The 21,307-nt window shown below is 46.2% G+C and overlaps 8 protein-coding genes across 8 annotated transcripts; 4 read left to right on the forward strand and 4 right to left on the reverse strand.

Annotated features, from left to right (window-relative positions):
* Positions 1-112: 112 nt before the first annotated feature.
* N7458_005086 (FAD-dependent oxidoreductase) lies at positions 113-1,735 on the reverse strand (the record flags this gene model as incomplete). Its single annotated transcript, XM_056908468.1, has 7 exons — positions 113-417; positions 502-611; positions 683-764; positions 838-899; positions 990-1,071; positions 1,123-1,591; positions 1,655-1,735. 7 exons carry the CDS (start codon positions 1,733-1,735, stop codon positions 113-115), a joined length of 1,191 nt encoding a protein of 396 aa, XP_056767086.1.
* A 2,050-nt stretch (positions 1,736-3,785) lies between these two features.
* Positions 3,786-4,763, forward strand: N7458_005087 (2EXR domain-containing protein; the record flags this gene model as incomplete). Its single annotated transcript, XM_056908469.1, has 1 exon — positions 3,786-4,763. One exon carries the CDS (start codon positions 3,786-3,788, stop codon positions 4,761-4,763), a length of 978 nt encoding a protein of 325 aa, XP_056767087.1.
* A 1,675-nt stretch (positions 4,764-6,438) lies between these two features.
* Positions 6,439-7,789, reverse strand: N7458_005088 (uncharacterized protein; the record flags this gene model as incomplete). Its single annotated transcript, XM_056908470.1, has 2 exons — positions 6,439-6,529; positions 7,581-7,789. The coding sequence occupies 2 exons, from the start codon at positions 7,787-7,789 to the stop codon at positions 6,439-6,441; spliced, it is 300 nt and encodes a 99-aa protein (XP_056767088.1).
* A 249-nt stretch (positions 7,790-8,038) lies between these two features.
* N7458_005089 (bZIP transcription factor) lies at positions 8,039-9,640 on the reverse strand (the record flags this gene model as incomplete). Its single annotated transcript, XM_056908471.1, has 3 exons — positions 8,039-8,753; positions 8,968-9,531; positions 9,585-9,640. 3 exons carry the CDS (start codon positions 9,638-9,640, stop codon positions 8,039-8,041), a joined length of 1,335 nt encoding a protein of 444 aa, XP_056767089.1.
* Positions 9,641-10,474: 834 nt separating this feature from the next.
* On the reverse strand, positions 10,475-11,849 carry N7458_005090 (putative aminotransferase; the record flags this gene model as incomplete). Its single annotated transcript, XM_056908472.1, has 3 exons — positions 10,475-11,198; positions 11,267-11,739; positions 11,817-11,849. 3 exons carry the CDS (start codon positions 11,847-11,849, stop codon positions 10,475-10,477), a joined length of 1,230 nt encoding a protein of 409 aa, XP_056767090.1.
* A 643-nt stretch (positions 11,850-12,492) lies between these two features.
* On the forward strand, positions 12,493-14,134 carry N7458_005091 (uncharacterized protein; the record flags this gene model as incomplete). Its single annotated transcript, XM_056908473.1, has 3 exons — positions 12,493-12,793; positions 12,846-12,977; positions 13,032-14,134. 3 exons carry the CDS (start codon positions 12,493-12,495, stop codon positions 14,132-14,134), a joined length of 1,536 nt encoding a protein of 511 aa, XP_056767091.1.
* A 581-nt stretch (positions 14,135-14,715) lies between these two features.
* Positions 14,716-15,466, forward strand: N7458_005092 (Major facilitator superfamily domaingeneral substrate transporter; the record flags this gene model as incomplete). Its single annotated transcript, XM_056908474.1, has 2 exons — positions 14,716-14,737; positions 14,928-15,466. 2 exons carry the CDS (start codon positions 14,716-14,718, stop codon positions 15,464-15,466), a joined length of 561 nt encoding a protein of 186 aa, XP_056767092.1.
* A 68-nt stretch (positions 15,467-15,534) lies between these two features.
* On the forward strand, positions 15,535-16,279 carry N7458_005093 (Major facilitator superfamily domaingeneral substrate transporter; the record flags this gene model as incomplete). Its single annotated transcript, XM_056908475.1, has 3 exons — positions 15,535-15,717; positions 15,822-15,972; positions 15,996-16,279. The coding sequence occupies 3 exons, from the start codon at positions 15,535-15,537 to the stop codon at positions 16,277-16,279; spliced, it is 618 nt and encodes a 205-aa protein (XP_056767093.1).
* Positions 16,280-21,307: the final 5,028 nt, after the last annotated feature.

A 21,307-nucleotide genomic window follows, 5' to 3' on the forward strand; every position in this document is an offset into this window, starting at 1 on the left:
TGAAGTGGTTCCGTGATGTATTTTCGCACCGTGTCATGCAATATTCGCAAACCCTTGATTAATTTAGGTAACTGCCATAAACATCATTTCTTTCTACTCCTAGGATACGAAATTAGGCAGTAGCAAGAACTGCCTTGCATTCTCCGATCACATCAAACGAAAAGACATAGTCGTTAATATCATCTGTAGAATCAAGCCTCGTACCAGCCGGAAGATACGCGGCAGCAGCATCACGAACGCTTTGCGATGCTGGCGGGTTCGTGTTGGAAAGAATTTGCAACGCAGAGCCTCTGTTCCGGCGAACTTGCTCAAAGAGCTGCAGTCTCTCTTCGATGGCACCTTTTTCATGAACTTGGTCGAATAGTATACCGAGAGCGGCACCGTCTTCGATGGCTTGTCCGCCACCTTGGCCCTGGACTGTCGACATGTTACTACCAGACCTAACGACTGGCCATTTGGGTACTGGATAAATGAAAACCCAGAAGCATGATTTGAACTTACAGGTCAGCATTGGATGGGCTGCATCTCCGATCAAGACTAATCGGTCCTTGTGCCACTTGGGGATCGGCCCCCTGGCAATCAGTTTCCAGAACTTCACGTCTCTAGCTTTTCTAGCCCGGATATGTTAACAAAAATATAGTTCTCGCGGCACAAGAACCTATCGCGGGGGTTCAAGACTTACTTGATCACACTGTGCAGGGCCGGGGAAAAGTGCTTTTGCGCATATTCTAGGGGCATGCTTTGGTCGACCATCGCCCGGAAATCTAGTTCATGTTAGAAATAGATCATTTTTGAGAGGCTTAGACAACCGGGACTGTTTTCTGCCCCCAACCTTACCTTCACCGACATGAGAAGTATCGAATTCCCTAGAAAGGTACAAAAAGTTTTGCACCTCATTACTAAAGGATATCGTCAGCGTATGTTGTTAAACATCGGCGCGAATCGATAATATTGCGACCAGGATATCGAATCAGGAAGGCAGGACGCACTTTCTACACGGATACCACACCAGACCAGCCGCACCCTCTGCCGCCGTGAAATATCTTGTGGCTGAGTCGACAATCATATGTGCTGTTTCAGGGTCTGATAGTATCTCATCTCTTGGAACCAGCCATCGCATACACGCCCAACCGGTATCACCAGCCTGAACAACCTGGTCGTCTTCAAGGACATGCCTGACGGCAGTAGAATGAATCCCATCTGCCGCTACAACAAGATCAGCTTGCAGGACTTCGCCATCTTCAGTAGTGACTGTTCCGTTGCGCGCGTCGTAGTCAACGGCTTTGGCTCGCACGCGCACCTCGCAGGGACATCCTGGCCCTTCAGGTTGAGTCGCAAGCTCTCTTAGTTGAGTGTGCAGATCAACACGGTGAACAGCATACATAGGCAAACCCCAGGTCGATTCGCAATCCTTGTAATAGGTAGGTATCAGAGTCTTCATGTTGGTGCCGTCGATGAGAGTCATCCCACGCAGAGTCACCATGCCAGATTTTTCCGGAACAAAGTCCCATGATTTGAGGACGCGCGAGGCATTGGGCTTAATAGTAATGGCTGCGCCTACTTCATGCAGCAATGAAGATTGTTCGAGGATCTTGAAGCATATTAGAATTTTCGGAAGTGTAATAACTTGTTAGAACGATTGGGATGTGCAAACCGTCACTCTGTGACCTGCTCTGCGTAGAGCAACTCCAGCGCCGAGGCCAGCAATTCCCGCGCCGACGATAAGAATATCCATGATCTATTTCAGTGGCTCTCTTATTTCTGATTTTTTCAACGATGTCTATAAAATCTATAAGCGATAGGTCTCGATTGATGTGTGTTCTCTATATATTAACAACAGCGCCCGTAACAAGTGTGTCCCTATAGCAGGGATGCTATCGTGCCACAGCTCGAAATGATCTGACCAACAGGGCTATTCCCTCGAATAAGCGTCCGATATTCCCGACCTAACTTGAGTTTTTTCCCCCTAGCGGTGCCATATATTTTTAGGTGGCGGTCCCCGATTGTCATTTCCCGAACTTCGGGGACGCTATGCAAGCCGCCTTACAAGCACACCACACCCCTGTAATGCTGGACTAGACCCGCAGATTTTCTCCAGCTCCCAATGGCCTTCTACTCGGGCTTCTAACATAAGTTGTTTTAAAATGGTAGATGATCTTGCAAGCTAAATTCGACAATTTATCGTATTCGGATCTATCAGGGAAAACCTCGCGAAGCGATTCAATGCCTTGCGTCAAGTCTGCTTTGAGATCTTCAAGGTCTTCAACAGCGAAACTGATTCGAAGTATTGTTTGACACGGTGAGCTGGCAGGTGGTCAGAGACTTTTGCGTACTACTGTACACATGAAAGGTATGTACTTTACCACGGTTCGGAAGTACCAATTGAATTTGGTGGTCCGGGCTGGGTACTGTACGCTCATTGGCCAGACGCTTGTTGGCAGTTCAGTATCGCGACTCTGGAACTACCTTTCGAGCCATGATTCGTCGATTGTATACAGCTAAATCCCTACAATTTACTAGTTGCTTGAGTTAGACTCAAACAGCCAACAGGAAGCCTAGATTGGCATTCAGTCACAGTTGCTTGCCCGTAGAGCGGTACTGGTCTCATGATTCTAGCGGTTTAAAACAGTGACCTTGAAGAGAGGTATTTGGAACAGCTACCTAGCGAACCACGACTTACTTATGCTAGCATCATATTACTTAAGGGGGCAGAAACCCTCTCCTCTTCATTCTTCGTCCTCATGCTTTCAAACGGGTTTCAATAATAAAGAACTCCAATCTTGATTTAAAGGCTCAATATTGGTGGAAGAGATGCGTTTTGCTGACAAGGTAATATATACCGAGGTTCAGAACAAAAGAGTGCACATCACGGCATCGGAAAGCTATTCTAGTCCACCAAAGGTTAGTACAACTGGCCCAAGAATGGGTCGGACCAGATATGAATCGCGACCAGGCCCGACTCTAGTATAGGTACCGTAGCACAAGGGGCGCTCTACTCTGCGGAGAATCCAATCCGAGACACCAGTGTTGCCGGGGAGGATGTTGGCCTACATTTTTGATGGATCGATCCGGATCGGGCGTCGAGTGGCTCGGATATCGCATGGAGGAGGCCATTGGATGGGTGATTGAAAGAGGTATGGTGCCTTCGTCATGCGTTGGCTGGTTTTGTACACGTGCTCATTGCCGACAGGGCCAGCCAACTCGTTACGCAGTCACGTTATGATGTCGATTGGGATTGTAAATACACACAGGTGTCACGTGGCAGAACGATTGAGAGTCATAGAGTGCACCAATAGGATATCAACAAGTCTGAATTGCTATTGCCCCTAGCTGGCAATTTATGTGGGCATCATAATGACTAATCTCGGCGGGTCTATTGTAACTAACCTAACTAACTCCTTTCTCCGGTATCCACCAGTGCTGCTGCGAGACCAGCTAAGATCTGCCTGAGGCGACAGCAGTGATGGCAGAAAGAAAGCGGTCAACCAGGGGCCCAAGACTGAGAGATAAAAATGATCCATCGCTTCGGATACCCCTCTGGCTGCTTAACGGATCGCAAAAGGGGAGAATCTCCCACATTCGGCGACTGGTGCTTAACAGGGTAGGATCGTAGGGCGGCTTTTTTTACACATGAGGGACCCGCCCACTAGCGGATTCTGTTAACCATTTCCCTGGCGCTAGCGCGGCGAGATTATCGGCGCTAAATAAAGGGTGCCGTGCCGCGCCCTAAGAATCTTGAGTTTCTCAAACTTGCCCTCCAATATCCCACCAACCATCTTGACTGAATGGAAAACGACACTCAAGACTTTCATTGCTTCTCCCGGCTGCCCGTGGAACTAAGACTTGCCATATGGCGTGAATGTCTCCCAAACCGAGTCGTTGAAATAGACTATCCATGGGATGATGGTGGCGTCTTCGGTCCTGATCCGCCGCCATGCAAGGTGCAGCAAACGACCAATCTCAACCGACGCGCGCCAATGATCAGCCGTGTATGCCGCGAGTCGCGTCTTGTCGCCTTTGAAGCTGGGCATTTTCGCAAGGAGGGTTCGACCCCAGAAGAGGTGCCGTGGAATTCCAATATCCGCGTTGACAAAACATGGATCGACCCCTCTCGTGACACGATACACTTGAATTGGACACCGGCCTACAGTGCTGGATACTGGGGTGACGGAAGTGCTCTCGACCATTTAGCTTGGAGTGCGGCCAAGGCTCGCGGAGGCTCTTTCATGTTTGATTATCTTGATAATACGTGCGATGGCGATGTCTACATTGAAGAAAGGATTGGGGCGCTCAGGAAATTACAACACGGAGTCATTGTGATGCGTGTCATCGTAGTGCATACCACATTCGAGAATGCGGCGAAGACAGGATTGTTTGGACTTCTCGGTGATGCCTGCATTCAGATTGTCGATGTATCCGACGAGACGAGACTGAATGCCTTTTTCGATTTTGCAGAGAAATGCGAATCTAAACCCAACGGATACATTACTAGGAAGCAAGACTTCCACAGGGAGTCTCCAGAGTCGGTCAAGAAACTCCTCAACGACCGCCTCGCATATGCATTTGATGCCCAAGCTGCTCGGACGTTGCCTCTGCGTCCGGCTATCATGTTCAGATTCTGCCCCTACTGGTGCAACCATTCCATCGGAAATTTTCGACGGGCTGAAGATGTCGCCAATGAACGCGGCGGCAACGGGATGAATAGGCGATCCGAGGGTAGGCAAAGTTTCAGATCTTTTATGGAATCTTTGCACACGAGGTAAAACTAGAGTTCAAGTATTTCAACTCAGACTTAATCTACATGAGAACCTCTAATAAAGGTATACATGTTGCCGCTCTCTCAAGTCTACCACGCACTTGCGTTACTCCGGATAGAGCGCATCCTGAGGCGGTCCACAGTTTTCCGTCTGCGCTCCCGATCCCGAGACTGACCACGAGTTCCCTCCTTCTGTAAGGCCAAGCTCATCGTAGGACAGTCCACAATTTCCCCTCGTCTCCAACCATCGCAGGTCAGGCCGTTTCTTCCGATCGAACTCAATGTAGGACCGGCCGCGATTTCCTCCCAAGACACGCAATTTCGCTACTCCAGATAGCGCGCATCCTAGGACGGGCCATGGAAACCATACGCTAGCCATACACGAATCGGGCACCTCGCTATTTGGTAGCACAGGACCTAAGCGATTTCCAAAAGATTGGTTGGGAGGAGACAAAGCTGCTAAGAAAGGAGGTCGGTCACCCCTACCGAAAATTTACACAATGCAGTCAAAGTGGAATTTCAGGTAAGATGATAAAGAGTGTCTCAATGAAGTGGCCGCCCTGTTTATCTTCCTGGGTATCCAACTTTTGCCTTCACCTGAATACGCTGCTTTTTTCCGTCGAGGAACCTGCCGTTCTCCCTTTGTTATATGAGGCGTTATTAAATATCTTGACTACGAGTGGTTATTGTGGACTTTTCTCAAAATCAAGAATTGTGCGACCAAATATCAGTATGCTGTTCACGCGTGGCCTCGCTTTGCAAGACACATTTAACCAAGAAACCTCGACTATTTATGAGAGGGGTAGACCAAGAGCCGGCAAAGGTAAGCAGGAGACAATTCCATTCACTCCTTGCGCATGGTTCAGGAGTGCCGATTTTGACATCAGATTTTTCCCGCAAATGTTGCACTCACAGTGTATATCACTAGGGAACGGCTTGATATGTTTGTTGACGAAGTGTCGGCTAAGGGACCCGGGATTTTTGTACATTTTCAGGCGTTTACTTTCTGGCATTTTAGCATTACTAAGACATATAAAGTATATCGTTAGTCTCTCTTCTTGAGATTTGACGTAAACAGAAGCGATAGCTTAAGAAAACCTATCGTTACTCTTATCTAAAGGGGTAGAGTTTTGTCTCTTAGGTAGAGGAGAAGCAGGTAGTATATTAATAGCATCGACGGAGCGTTTTTACGGCGCATAAGGCCGTGAGGGAGTACCCTCTTCCGTATTATAGACTATAATCACTATATTAATTGTGGTAATACGGCGTTCGTATTCTTTCGCGACCGTTATACCCGGTATAGTTAGGATACTATTAATAAGTATTATATACTACGGTGTTATATAGCTAGTTTGCTATAACGTACCTATAACTTCTTCGTCGATAACCTTTCTAGAAGGTTGCTGCTCGCTATCGATCACTAGCTACTTATTCTTATACTAATCTAGGTTCTCACGAATTAAGTAGTTCCTTGACCGCCTCTTCTCGTTTCGTAGATACTTTACTACGCGATTATACTACTCGTCTATATAATAGAATTTTTAACGTAAATCTTTTAGGCTTTTCTCCTAAGTCTTCCTCTACTTACGGACGGTTCTAGAAAGAGTTATACTCTATAGGTTATTACCGAACTCTTGTTAAAATACGGTCTCTATATCTTTATAGGTATATATCTTAACGTCTTAAATACGCTTTCTTGCCTGTTTCGTGTCTTCTAGGGCACGCACGCAGGGGATATCGTTAATATAGCTTAAATCCTTAAGCCGGTAGGGCCTATAGAGATCGATAGACTGACTTATCGAGCAGGCAAACTATATAAGTTATTTCTTAGCAGGTAAGCTCTAGATAATAGCCTACGTATCTACGTAGATACCTATACTATAGTGCTATATAAAAGTATTAATATTTACGTGCTATAGTATAACGTTCTAAAGTTTATTCGATATATCCGCTAATTAAGAGGACGGTGTTAGCCTAAAATTCTCCTAATACACTCTTAATACAGTATTACTTATAACTATCGTTAAACGCTTTTCTAGCACTATATTAGAGGCAATACGGCTTCGCGACTTCCGCAAAGCTAGTAATCTCACTACCTCTTTTTATTCTATAGCTAAGCTATCCGTAGGTAAGTAGCTTTTCTAGTACGAATCTAATCCTATCCGCCTCTTATAAAGCTTAGTAAAATATATACTAATCGAGGATATCATCTTTTAACTTTAATTCCTATTTACAAAGTCTATATAGGACCCGAAGACGGTATAATTTCTTAGGGTAGTATAGTATAGGGCTAACGTTAGACAGACTTTTGAATACGCTAATTCTAAATAGAATACCTAGGAGAAAGACGTAAGGACTAAGGACTAACGTAGGATTAAAGGTAATGTAAAGATATAGTCTACTTGCAGGGTAGAAAGCCTGTCAACTAGGTAGGAGAGCAAAGCACTAAGTCAGATTGTAACAGAGACTGTTTCTTAGAGGGCCCCTTTACCCCGTTTACCGCTGGGCCTTATATACAGTAAGCCCCTCTTTCGAAGGAGGGGTAGACATGCAGGGAAGCGGATGACTATCCTCCGTAGGAGCAGCGGGGAAAGGGTGATGGTAGATCACCGAACCAATATATTCATGGTTGGTGATCCTTGGAGGCCTGAAGCCTAAGGCCTCAACATAGGAATAGCCTCATAGTGCAAAATATCATAACAGGTAATTTCTAGAATTGGAAACGCGTCTCTAGTAGAAAAATGATAAGCAAGAGGACGTAGAGACGTATAAAACTAAACGGGGCAAGGCAAGCGTAAGGAATAGCTTAGCGAGTAGATGTTACGATTCTTTTTCACTAAGAAATGCTTTTGTGAATTCCGGTCTCAAGTAGATGAAAAGTCGAGGACGTCCTCCGTTTGAATCCCGAATCAATGTCAACTTGAGATCCCGGAAGCAGAGTTTCAGTAGCGCCCCGGGACGGTTACCAGTGATAGCGGCCAGCTGGCAGAAAAGGAGAAGTTGTATCCGATACCAGCCACAAGGGAAAGTCATCTCTAAATTCAATCCGAACAAAATAGAGATGAAGACAGACGACACAGTACGACGTAATAGAGGGTATTGATGCAAATGGAAGAACAACGATAGCCACGCGTTGGTATTCATATGAAATAATGAAGCATGATGACAGACTATTGATCCGGCAAAAGTCCGGACTCGGATTTCTATTTTCTTGTCTTCGTTTGTGCCATATCAAGGTCTTCAAATAATAATGCTTGTTGGAAAGATTGGTTCAGGTATGGTTCAAAGAGGGGCCAAGGTGTGGAATTCCAGAAAGCTCCGATATATCTGAAATGTCAGATCATTTAGACGACTGGGGGAAGGCAAAATTGTTTGGTTATTTGGTCTTAAAGGAAACCCCTGTGCCACAATATCATTCTCCGGGTCGAAAAGCTCTGGATAAGTGCCAAAAAATGAAGGGTCGAGTTTGTAGTGTGAAACCCCGTGGTTCATATTCAGCAGCTTGAAAACTGCTTGGGCACAATCAGCAACCAAAAACAAACTTGACACGTCGGGAGCCGGAAGTATTGTAGCAGGATCGATGTCTTTATTTTCCGTGCCGGCGGCGCTTATAGCAACATCGGTAACCCGGACGTAGACTCTGGTTGCGGAGGCATCCAAGACCAAATCCGCCATACAGGCTTCAACGACATAACTGCTAACTACATCACAGAAAATTTGATCGATCAGAGGGTTTGCAGAGTGGAGACGAATCAGCCGATCTCTTAGAGCTGGAAAAGGTATCCAGTCAATGATCGCAGGGTGCTGGTTCCGTAACTGCAACATTGTTGGTCGATACTGCTTTTCAACTCTATTTAAGAGCTCTGGGGAAGGATGTAATTGCCAGGTAGTCAAGTCGACGATATGGTAAAATCGTGTTTTTGCATACCATTCCATGGCTGCAGGTCTTGTGAGACTGTTAAAAAGACCCAGTGCTGCAAGGACTTGTCGATAAAGCCTGTTTCAATGTTAGCAACGTGGCACTCTGAAGATATCATCTCGGGCGGAAGTACATTTCGTATTGTTTCACTTGGGGCCCGATCTGCCCTATCTTTGTTCGTAACAAGTGCCGAAGGGTAGATATATGATCCGAAAATGGAGAGTTGGTCTCAACCCAAGCTTTGCCAAGTATGAGACTTGTACTTTGAGATGAAGATAGAGCTCTCATGTACGGCTGCAAGCCCATCTGGTACTCATGACTCCAGATATTCGGGATCTGAGGTAGTAGCAGAAAACTCGAATCGCTTGAAATTGCATCCCAGCCGGCACCGTCACAGGGTGTTTCCAGATGACCGGGATTTTGAAAAAATTGGGCGGGATGAGTGATGGTTGCCAAAGGCTCGACAAAAGGCATCCCAGGATCCTCTGCCGCGCCAACGGAGCAGTACACAGCCGAGGTGTCGAGTTCAGAGTTGAAGATGTGACCTTCAGGTTCATTTCCGCTCGGCTCACTAGAAGACTCAATATCAACAGCCTCATCACTTGATCCCTCGGCGGAACATTTGTCTAATACATTTGATACTGAGCCAGCCATGACTTTTATTGTTTCAGCGAGCGCGGTTAACTTTGACTGAAGCTCAACCAGTTGCTTTCGTAAATGTCGATTTTCTCTCCGCATCTGCTTTAACGCTTCACTTTCCGGCGTTTTGGCATCTTCAACGCATTTCCGGAGTTCCCTCACATACTCGGCATGTCTGCGACGGTAGGCACGCTGTGACAAGCGATTGCGAGTTCTTCTAGACCGGGTGTTTAGAATACATGAACCACTCCTGCCAATGTTCAGACTTACTTTCTCTCTACACCTTCAGGATCCGGCTTCTGGTTCTCTTGATGGTGTCCTATCATTCTCGAGACTTTCCGTTTGGTGTGTGCGACGTTAGCGGGGGACTAGAGAGCTTTTTTTTTTTGGCAATGCTCGTATACGGCAATGGGTTTGCCACATGACAGACTTTCGGGTGTCTGTACTGTAACGCGAAAACGGAGCGGGTGGCTCGCTAAGGCACGGATGTCCTCCGACAAATGGGCTTTAGATGATTTTCTTAACAATTATCCAATTAGTTCCTTTCATACATGCACGTATTATTGCCCCACAATCCAATAGACTAACAGGTTCACAAGGGTAGTCACACAGGCTGTATCGTATTTTACGAACCTTCCCCCCACCACCCAAAAACCAACCGCGTGCTGTACCACTTCCAGTACAAAGTCCCCTCACTTGCCAAGGCTTTTCTGCTACAGTAGCTCTACAGTCAAGCTTCATTAGTATTTTTACTTTGTACTTTGGCATGCCAAGACGCCCACTGTTATTCTGCCGGTCGAATCTCACTTCCCACATAAAGTTCCCTATTATCTCGTGTGTCAACCTTTATCCCTGCGGTATACAGTAAGGCAGTACTAGATAGAGAATAGAACAAAAGGGAGAATGGTAGCTCGTTAGTGCGTAGCGTGTCTTGCTGTTGAAGTAGTAAAGGTATACTAAAGGCAGGCGGTAGATAAATGGCGGTGTTGCTCGGAAGTACCATAGTGCAAATACTAATGAATGGGCACTGTATTTGAAACACCCCTCCTTTGCACCAGCCTTTTAGTGACATGATCAATTTCCTAACTGTGTGATAGCGTACAGAACTATGGATAACAATCAAGGTAACATTGACAGATATGAAATTGAAGCCCACAAACCTAAGGTCCAGTGGATAAGGGCACATCTGAATAATCTTCTTGAAGGAAAAGTTGCAAGGCATCCAAGGCTACCTCGAGCTCGCCTGTGTCACCCCCGAATCCAAGACGTACATAACCAGAGAAGTTAACTCCATCTCCGAAGCATTTCCGCCCCGGCACAAGGAGAACTCCCCTTTTCTGTAGGAGAGCAGTGCACAACTCCAGGTCGTCAACAGGCTTACCGGATCGTGTAAATCTAATGAAACCAATAGGTCCTCCTACAGGCCTCACCCATTCACAGGCTGAACTATTTTTATCAATGAACGACTGTACCAAGTAGAGGTTGCGTTTTGCGAGCGTGTCGTTCCTTTCGATCAAGCCTTGGCCAACAGAAGGGCTCAGAGTGAAAGAGGCAAGATATTCGTCAATCTGGCTGACAGTGATCAGGGCGTAAGACCGTGCATTGACGCAAAGATCGATGACCTTGGAGCTGTGAGAAGCAATCCATCCCACTCGAAGTCCTGCTAACGAGTATGCCTTTGATAAGGAGCTTGTGGCAATCGTATTTTCGTAACCCATTGACAGAATTGAAGGAGGGTATTCCGGATCTGTTGGAGAGATCGAGTGGAAGAGCGGACGGTAAACTTCATCGCTGAAGATTGTTATCGAGTGGTCTCTCGCAACGTCCACGATGGCTTCCAGTGTGGATTTGGTAATGATTGCACCAGTTGGATTTTGTGGATTGCTAAAAATATGAACTCCAAGTTAAAACTTATGTGGGGTAAGGGGAGACATCATGGCGGGCTGGCTCACTTGATGATGATCATTTTCGTATTCGGGCGAATGAGACCTTTGAGTTGTTCCAAATCCAGTTTCCAGCCTTCATCTTTCTTTGTTTCCCACAGACTGACATCTATTCCGAGGGATTTTGGGAGGGAATAGAGCTGCTGATATGTGGGATACTGGACGATAACATGATCGCCCGGACCCAACAAGGCAAATATGACGAGGAAATTTGCCAATGAGGCCCCGGGAGTCGTGATTATATTCTCTATTGACAAATCACTGGATGATCCAGTCAAGTACCCTTTGGAGATTTTGGACCGCAGACGTTCGGACCCTTTCATCGGGCCATAGTCCAATGCCTTTGAGAGAACTTGAGAGAAAGCCTCAGTAGCCGCATCGGAATCTCCGGCCAGTTGTTGCAGATCTCTAATCGATCTAGGAAGACAATAAGAATGTGCGAGATTATGCTTGACAGTGGTTGAGCTGCGAGACAAGATCCACTGTACAAGTCTATTAGTATCAACATCATGTCATTTCGACGGAAGATCTATTCGGATGGTTTTATGAGGACACGAACATGATCCACTTCGAACAATTCGATTTTCACCATCTTGGGCGACAAGAAAGTTCCAGGTAAAGATTTTTGAGTACGGCGAGGAATAAACTGATCTGTCAGGCTATTGACCTTTGCAGTCCTCTTTATAGGAATATGGAGCTTTCCCTCTGGAGGATTATTGGCCAATCAAAGCAGATGAGTCATCGAAAACTTCAAGAAAGCCTTCGCTTCCAAGTTCCCACATGACGCTATCTTTCGTTACGTGATTGGGTAGTTGCTGTAACGCCCCACACGGAGGGGCGTTACGTGAGTCCTCGATTACGTTAAGACCTAGTAACGTTACCCATGGTCGATAATTATCACCCAAATTCAACCAAAATGGAATCTATTCATAATAGTCCCAGTCGGCAAATCCAATCATGGGTATTAATTGCATCCTTCTCTAATACTAAACCATTGGTTGCTGGAAACAGTTGACACAGCTCCGGACTTACGTTCTTAGCACCGATTATATCTCCGATCTCATGAACGTTAACGTCCATCCTCACGGTGCATTAGAGCTTCTAGTCGAGGCAGACGCCTTCACTGGGAAGATTATAAAATACCTCCTGAATCCGCTTAACTTTGACTTCTGCTAGGTAGTATTCTCAGTCCAATCTTTCAACCAACATCTATTCAATCCTCACATCCCATCACTATGGCTTCACTTTTCAGAGGGACCGCGGCTATTTCCAAGCCCGCAAAGCTCCTAAGAGGGGGAACCATCCTTGTCCACGACGACCAGGACCGTATATTACCTCAAAAGGCCGACATTCTAATTGAGGGGGATCGGATCTCCAAGATTGAGGCCTCAATCTCAGCACCTGATGGTTGCCGTATCATCGATTGCTCGGACAAGATCGTATCTCCCGGCTTTGTCGATACGCATCATCACGTATGGCAATCACCGCTAAAGGGACTTTTTGGAGATACCGCTCTCTTCCCATATCTGGCAATAGGTTCGTTATCGTGATGATTAAAGTAATTGTGAATATTAACTTATACCTCCAGTGCACGCGGCCGGGCTGGCACTCACGGTTGACGATATGTTTTGGGCAAATTTAGCTGGAAGCTTGGAGGCTGTTGATGCCGGAACTACCACTACTCTGGACCATGCCCATATGAACTGGTCTAAAGATCATAGTATGCTCAGAAATCTCAGATGGGTCACTCTATTACTGATATTTATCAATTTAGGTGGATCAGCAATTGCAGGCACCCTATCGTCTGGTATTCGCTCGATATTCGGCTACACCCCAGTAGCTACATTGGCAGCCGTCGAACCAAAGGTAAAGTTCTCGCCTGAGCCTTTACCAGACTGGGTGATGCAGACCTTTGAGCAACTTGCCACCTCGCACCCACTGAATGACCCGGGATCCCGACTAAAGTTGGGGCTTGGGTTCGACTTCTACCATCTTCCCAAAGAGGTCGTCCTGGGTGTTTTTGAGAAAGCCAAGTCGCTTGGGACGAAGATCATTACTTCGCACTTCATCCAAAATTTTGTTCGGGGTAACGACAGCTTGCCGGTCCTGCTGAAGTCTTATGGTCTTCTCCAAAAAGGCATGGTTCTTTCGCATGCTGGCGGCGCCAACGCAGACGATGTCAAATTGATGCACGATTCTAATTGCTTTGTCTCGGCCACTCCGAATACGGAACTCGCCATGGCTGTGGGTCCCCCTGTCTGCTTCCGCGTCGACCTCCCCGGCATCGATGCAATTTGCTCTCTAGGGGTCGATTGTCATTCTGCGACAAGCAGCAGCATGGTCAACGAGATGCGTGTTGCCTTGCAGACCGCGAGGGGTATAGAGAGCGAGACTCATATACGAAATGGCCAGTGGCCGAGGGATCTTTCTTACAAGACAGCTGACGTTTTCAACATGGGTACTATTCAGGGTGCCCGTGCATTGTGTATGGAGGAGGAGATTGGTAGCATCAAAGTGGGCAAAAAGGCGGACCTGGTAGTATTCGATACCCTTAGTCCGGCTATGTCGTGCGTCGCCCAGCGAGATCCGGTTATGGCTATTGTTCTCCACTCGAACATTCGCGATGTCGACACTGTGCTGGTGGATGGAGATGTGAGAAAGCAAAATGGCAAGCTCTGTCCGGTGAAGAGATTTGAATGGCATAGAGGAAAGGGATTTGCGGATACGGATCATGTTATACACTGGCAGGAGGTGGCTGACCGCATCATAGCCATAAACAAGAGACTTGTGTCCAAGATGCCAGAGAGCCTTCTCTGGAAGATTGAAGATCATGTCCGGGAACAGTTTGGCCACAAGCCCTGCTCTATTAAGTTGTGATTAACGTGAAAATATGTACCATATATTCGGGTTATCCGTAGTTTATTTCGAACTGTCAGAGGTGGAACCGATCAATCTGAACTAACAATCTTTTACCACCGTATTCCCTTTGACCTAAGCGAATCTCTCCTATAATGTTTTCAGTGGATTTTTTTATATAAATTCAGGGATCATATAGTAGCGGCTACTCTTAATTATGTTGGTAATAATTGAACTCATTCAACGCATCCTTAGGACCCGTCATCCTGTGGTTTTTGTCAAGAAACACAAAGGCGTCGCCGGGAGATGACTTCTATACTAACTTCATTTTTACGTTGTATCTCAACTGGAATAATCATCGGTGTGTCAGTTGACGCAGAAGTGCTTGCTGTTTTGTGTGCTTGAAGTAGAGGTGAGGTGGGGATTTTGAAAGTCGAGCCCTTAGTCAAACCCAAATTTTAGGTCTCAAAAGATGACGGTCTTCTCATTGGAACTTTAACAATTCTTGGGGTGGCCGCTCCTATGCATCAGCAACCAGGGAAGTGCATACTAGTTGGACCAACCTTCTGATTGCTATCTATGCGCTAACGTAGTACTTAGTTTTGATTGGAGTCGCGATGGGTCGTAAGTTATATGAGGTGGGTACACTCGTCGCAAACTAGTCGTCATCTACCGTTTTCCTTCAGTCAGCCAACTTGGTATCGTATGTGGACCCTTGCTCGGCGGAATATTTACCCAACACCCAAGTTGGAGATGGTGTATGCTGTCCTTTGCTTGTCGACCCATAAGGCCTTTTAACTTATTATTTTACTAGGCTTCTATGTGAATCTCCCTATCGGGGCAGTCACTGCCTTCATCATCATCATCATCATTCATATACCGAATCGAAATTCATCTCTCACCGACGAAGCATTCGTCGAGAAGCCAATGCGCAAGATATGGGCCGTCCTCAGAAAGCTAGACCTTGTAGGCTTCATGATATTCGCCGGCTTTGCAGTCCTTATTTCTCTTGCTCTAGAATTCGGAGGATCAACTTATGCCTGGAGAAGTTCTAACACTATTGGCCTGTTTTGTGGTGCGGGAGTTGCATTTATTGTGTTCGTGTTATGGGGGCGTGCCGTCGGCGATGCAATCGCTATGATTCCTGGTTCGATCGCTAGCACCAGAAAGATTTGGTGCTCTTGTTTCTTTATGGGGTGCTTTTCCGGATCTTTGGTAATCTTCTCTTACTATCTACCCATTTATTTCCAGGCCATGAAGAATGCTTCATCCACAATGAGTGGTGTGTACATGTTGCCGGGGATCATTGCACGGGTTCTTACGGCGATCATTTCTGGTGTCGCAGGCATATAACCGCTGCATATACCCTTTTTCTTTCTCTCATGCCTGTGAGAGATTAAATCAAATTTGGTCTGAATGATATGCTCACACTCAGCTCAACAGTCGGAAAGACAGGCCATTACTATCCGTGGGCAGTCCTCAGTGCTCTTCTCACTGCCATTGGTGCAGGCTTGCTATCCACTGTTCACGCTCACACAGCTCTCGTGAGACCGATTATGTACCAATTCATTGCTGGCTTCGGTCGTTGTTGTGGAATGCAAACTGTGAGCAATTTTTAACCTCATTCCTTCTCAACCTATAGTTACCTCGTGCTTGAATGAGATAATTGACATGGCGGAAGAACTAATATCCACACTCAATTTATTAGCCCCTGATTGTTGCCATCCAAAACGCACTCCCCCCTGAACGTGTCGCATTAGGAACTTGCCTCGCGGACTTTGGACAAACATTCGGAGGATCGCTCTTCTTAAATTTTGCCAACCTTGATTTTGATGATGGCCTTAAAAAGGTCTCCACAAGTATGCGCCAAATGTGAACGCAGAGGCAGTGATTTCAGGAGGAGCAACATCGTTCAGAAATGTCGTCAGCAGCCAGGAACTTCCAGGGGTGTTGAGCGCTTACAGCACAGCAACCGGTCAAACCTTCTATTTATCAGTGGGCGCTTCGGCGGCTACATTCTTTTTTACATTTGGGATGGGCTGGCAGAAGATCAAAACAAAAAGAGATGCTCAGGTTGAGAATGAGACCAATGTTGAGTCTGGTACTTGGCATAGCTGGGTCATCTTCAATAATTCATTGTACTCATACTTTCAGATATACCCCTAGGGGGTATTCAGGGCATTCGGGTGAAGGGCCTTGAAGAGAGTTAAGAGAAAGGCGACAAGAGCAATATCTTCATGAGAGTTAAAAAATCCAAAATCAAAACATACAACAGCCATTCTATGGCGATGCTCACCTAGCGCCCATCGTTTGGTCATGGGCGCCTTGCCGCTTTAAGCCCTCGGGCTTCAGGCAGCTTCAGGCGGCCTCAGGGGGCAGTTCACCCACATGAATATTCTTCACCCAGAGGGGTGAAGCCCTTCCCAAAAGGTACTTTTGTACATTTTGATCAAGGGGAAGATTTCGCGATGCGGGAACAGACACTATGTTGCTTGCCTTTATGCAGTCGCCGCTAGTTGCCTTAACCCTTTCCTCTTCCGCTTCTCCCTAACCCCGTGGCTGTGTCCGTCGAGCTTCAACCCGATCGCAGCACGAAAAACGACCTAATGCTGGCTTACACTTATAATGTAGTAAACCTTAGCGACTTCGATAACTCCGAAATTAGATGGGTAGTCCTGCTACGTATAGAGCGTGAGTATAAGCGTATACTAAGACTCTTTGACAAGTTAGTATCTAGTCCTCTATAGAGTTCTATAGATTAACTATCTTCTAGGTTCCTTAAGCTATATCCCGACGCTAAAAATCCTCCTAGCCTCTAAACCTATAGAAGCTTCCTCGTGTAGGCTACTAAAGGGAAAGGAGGCCGAATCGATCCTTTGCCTAGGCTTCCGCAAAACCCAAATTGGGGTCCTAGATCACGAACCAGAACCCAACCCGGACCCAGTGATTGGGGCCCCAGAAAACCCAGTTTAGACCCAATTTGAACCCAGTTTTGCATAACATCTTACTCTTGGCATTCATAATTCTAAAATTTAATACTGTTCTGTACACTTGTTCTGGTTCTGTTTCTGGATACTGCTTGATGTTGTACTCAAAAGTTGGAAATTTTAGGAAACTATATTGAAATGGAAGGGAGGATGTTACGGACTTTGCTTTCATGAAGCTATTCCCAAGAGACAGGAGTATGATGGTGGAACGGTATCCGTGCCTTTCTGCCCACCCAAACTTCTACCCGGTTGGTTTAATTAAAAACGATAGATTCGTAGTCGGACATACGATACAGGTAACGGTAAATCACGGCCGAGCCGTACGCTCACTCCCATTACAAATTTTTTTTTCGGCATATCTCAACCAACACCAATTAATTCAGCAAAATATGGCGATTTTTACATGAATTGGTCCTGTGGCCAATCTCCCTACACCAATTACACCTCGGCGGAGCCCTAATAGCCGGCTGATCTAGCTGAATAGGCAATTCGCCCTGCGCATGCGATACCACCTCATCACTTTTAACTAGCCCATTTAGCTGCTGAGCTAGCTGTAGGCGCTCTTCGACCGATATGCCACCTTTAGAGGGTATCTGCCTAGTTTACCGATTGCGTTTCTGGCGTTTCTTCTCATTTGCTGCGCGTAGATTGGCGTTCTCTTGCGTAAGAAGCGCTGCGTCATGCATCGTTACTGCGCACCCTTTGATAATCTGATCTAGCATGATTTTCGATGGCATCGGAGGGCTATTTGACCGTTTCTTTAGCAGTTCCTTAAGCATCGAAGCTTGCTTTTGTAGTCGAGTCGCGGTTTTAGGCGTTTTTGGTGTGAATTGGCTAGATCTGCTGCTTGGCCGGCTATTCGGGGGGCGACGACGTTCGTAGAGAGATATTAAGCTTTGAAGCACTCGTTCTGCATCGATTGGCACTAGACCAGTAGCTACGAAGCTACGAATAGCTCTGGTTGAAAAGCTTCGAAACGCACGCGTGGGTAATCAGCTAAGAAATCAGGCTTGTCGATATGATTATATCCCACGCACTCAAGGTCGCTTACGAAGCGACCGTACGCACGTTTAAGCACAGCATAACATCTAACATAAAGCGGTTGTAATAGATGCGAAGAATGCGCAGGTATACAGAGCGGTATAATATCGTTTTCTGCGCAGATTCGGTCAAATTGAGGCGTAAGATGGCTACCATGGCCGTCCAGAATTAATAGCCGATATCGACCTCGTACGCGCGAATTCGTTGATGAGATAAATAGATTTTGTATCCTGCGAAGACCAATCTGATCGGTAGTCCATCCGTTATTCGAGAACTCGATTTGCCAGTTCAAACCAACCTGCGATACTAACTTTGCCCTGAAATATCACGCATGGCGGTAGCGAATAGCCATCTACGCAGATTGCTTCGATAGCAGTAACCCATTCGCGATTTTCTGGTTATTGGATAGATCGCCGATCGTAGTAGTCTGCCGCGTAACTACCTTCTGCGCTGAAATAAGGCCCATTGCAAATCCTATCTCATCAAAGTTGTAGATATCCTCCGGTTGAATACCCTTCTCATCAATAACGCATTGTACCGTAGAAGCCCACTGTCGTAGCGATTTTGAGTCTTTGTTTAGGGCGCGCTGGTAGTCGTAACATCTTGAGAAGCGTATGCGAAGCTCATCGCGCCGTTTAATCACCAACGGTAGACGGAGAGGGGGTTCCACGCGTAGCAAGAAGAATATTGGCCATTTCTCGTACGGTAGCTGGCCTAGGCGCTGCACCGCGCGAATCCATAGAGAATATCCATCAACAAGCAAATCCTCTTCGAATTGGGTCAGTTTATGGCCGTTTGGGCGTTTATCAACGCGTGCCTTTATCCCATTTGCGCGACCGGTCAGGCCTGTATGGGGGATTTCGTATAGCTTCGCTGCTGCGTGGATAGATTTGACGCGGCATTTTTAATATCATCAAGGACCAGTAAGATCTTTCCCTCCTGATTAGCCAATTTTTGCCGGGATTCAGAGCGAATTGGTGGCATGGTAGGTGGTTGAAGTGGGTAGGTGCTATACTAACGAAAACAGCGAAACTAGGGAGAGGAAGAAGACAGGAGGAAATTCATGGGTTATGGGGGTTTTGACAAGCCACGACTCTCCTCCATACGCGTTTCTCCCATATTTGTCCCATGTCCCTTTTCCATTCCTCCCAAGTCCCCATCCGTCCTAGATCGCTATATTCGTCACACGCCACACGATTTCCGCTAACCACATATTTACTGCTAATTTTGATCAACCCATTAACTTCACATTCTTCGGAGCCATACACACCACACACTATACGAATTATTTTGAAGCCCTTCTGTGTAAGTGTTAGCACAGGCCTATACTCAATAATCACTCAGCCACTGCTTACTTCTAACTACGTTAGTTAACTAAGTTAACTAAATAAATTTAGATAGCTTGGTTAACTTGCATCACTCGTCTACCCATTAGTCAGCAAATCATATAAACTTTGAGACGGAGCAAAATCCATCGCTGGATGATCCTGAATAGGAAAAGATTGCCTCTCCGATCATTTGAAAATAACGTGGCCGGGCCGTCCGACTCTGCTATCAAAAGATACGGGAGTTCCCTCAGATAGAGAGATAAGGTAGGCCTACTTCGTAGATAGTTTGCTTTAGTCAAAGAGAACTATCATTTAGCTTACTACAGCCTCCTTCTTTGCTGGTCAAAGCAGCGATGCGGCCAGTGAATAAAGCAGGCGAATGATGACATCTGCAGTCGATCGGACTACCCGAAGAGTATTCGGAAGGCACTATCCATACCGCGGGAAACAATAAGGAGATTCACCTATAAGGGTTTCAAGGTGTATCACGTCCGACTAAGATAAGACTTTGGAATCACTTCCGTAAGACAAAGTGTGATCCTTTGTCGAATGTCCTATTTCGCTGATGGAGAGGCTTGGTTTTAATCTCAATTTACAGTACCATGACCGATCCTCGAGCCAATATACTTCTCTGCGGGTGTGGTGCGGTGGGCAGTATGACCTCCATCACACTTGAAAAATCTGGACGTCCCGCCATGACAGCGGTGCTGAGATCAAATTTCTCTAAAGTTGAGAAGGAGGGGTTTTCAATTGACAGTGTGGACCACGGGAAGCTCAGTGGATGGCGTCCATCATACAGTAAGTCTGTTTGTTAACATCGAAGCCAAATTCACTGCATGTGGAGCTTATTATTCTTGACAGTATCTGACTCAGTTCAGGATGCAATAAACAATGGGCCCTTCCAATTCATTGTTATAGCATTGAAAAGCCTCCCGGATATTTATTCAATCCCTCAGATCCTAGCTCCAGCCATAACGCCCTTTGAGTCGACAATTGTCCTCATTCAGAACGGTATTGGAAACGAGCAGCCATTCATCGATGCCTTTCCAAATTCCAGTATATTGTCCGGTGTAAGCAGATCAGCGCCCATCAGCTCAGCAGCGGCGTGATTAAGCATGACGGACCTCATCTTCTCCACCTAGGTCCAATCTACACCGCGGCCATTTCACGAGATAGGCAGGATGAACTTGCGGCTGAGTTCTCCTTGCTCTACAGATCCGGTGGCGCATCTTGTCTCCTGACTGACAATATCATTTGGATGCGTTGGAAGAAGCTTGTGTGGAATGCATCTTTTAACAGTGTTTGCGCTATGACGGGCCTTGATTCTGGTACTATTTTGGACTCTGGGGGCGTAGAGACAATAATTCGCCCGGTGATGGATGAAATTGTCTCCATTGCCAAGGCAAGTGGGAACACTCTACCAGATGGCATCCAGCAGTGGACGATTGACTCCATACCGCGAGAAAGGTATCTTCGTCCGAGTATGTTGGTTGATGTTGACCGCGGCAATCAAATGGAAATCGAGGTTATTGTCGGTAATCCACTGCGGATAGCTCAGGAGTTGGGATGCCAAACCTCATTGTTGCGAATGATTTATGAGCATATGAAATTGGTTCAATGGAGGATTGTTAGAGATAAATTTGGGAAGAGCTTAGTGAATAAGTAAAAGGGACATTTCGGGCTTTGAAATGACCTGTACACTAGAAGTTAGGGCTTGGTTTGAGAATAAGGGGTATTGGCTGTGAGAGGAGATGAATGGTCATTCAGTGAGAGAGTCAGAAAAGAATAATACACGAAGATAAGACATTCAACAATTAATTGAATCCTATGCCAGCCAT

The sequence above is a fragment of the Penicillium daleae genome, assembly GCF_028827525.1.
Source record: "Penicillium daleae strain IBT 16125 chromosome Unknown utg000005l_segment0_segment0, whole genome shotgun sequence".
NCBI classification, from domain to species: Eukaryota; Fungi; Ascomycota; class Eurotiomycetes; order Eurotiales; family Aspergillaceae; genus Penicillium; species Penicillium daleae.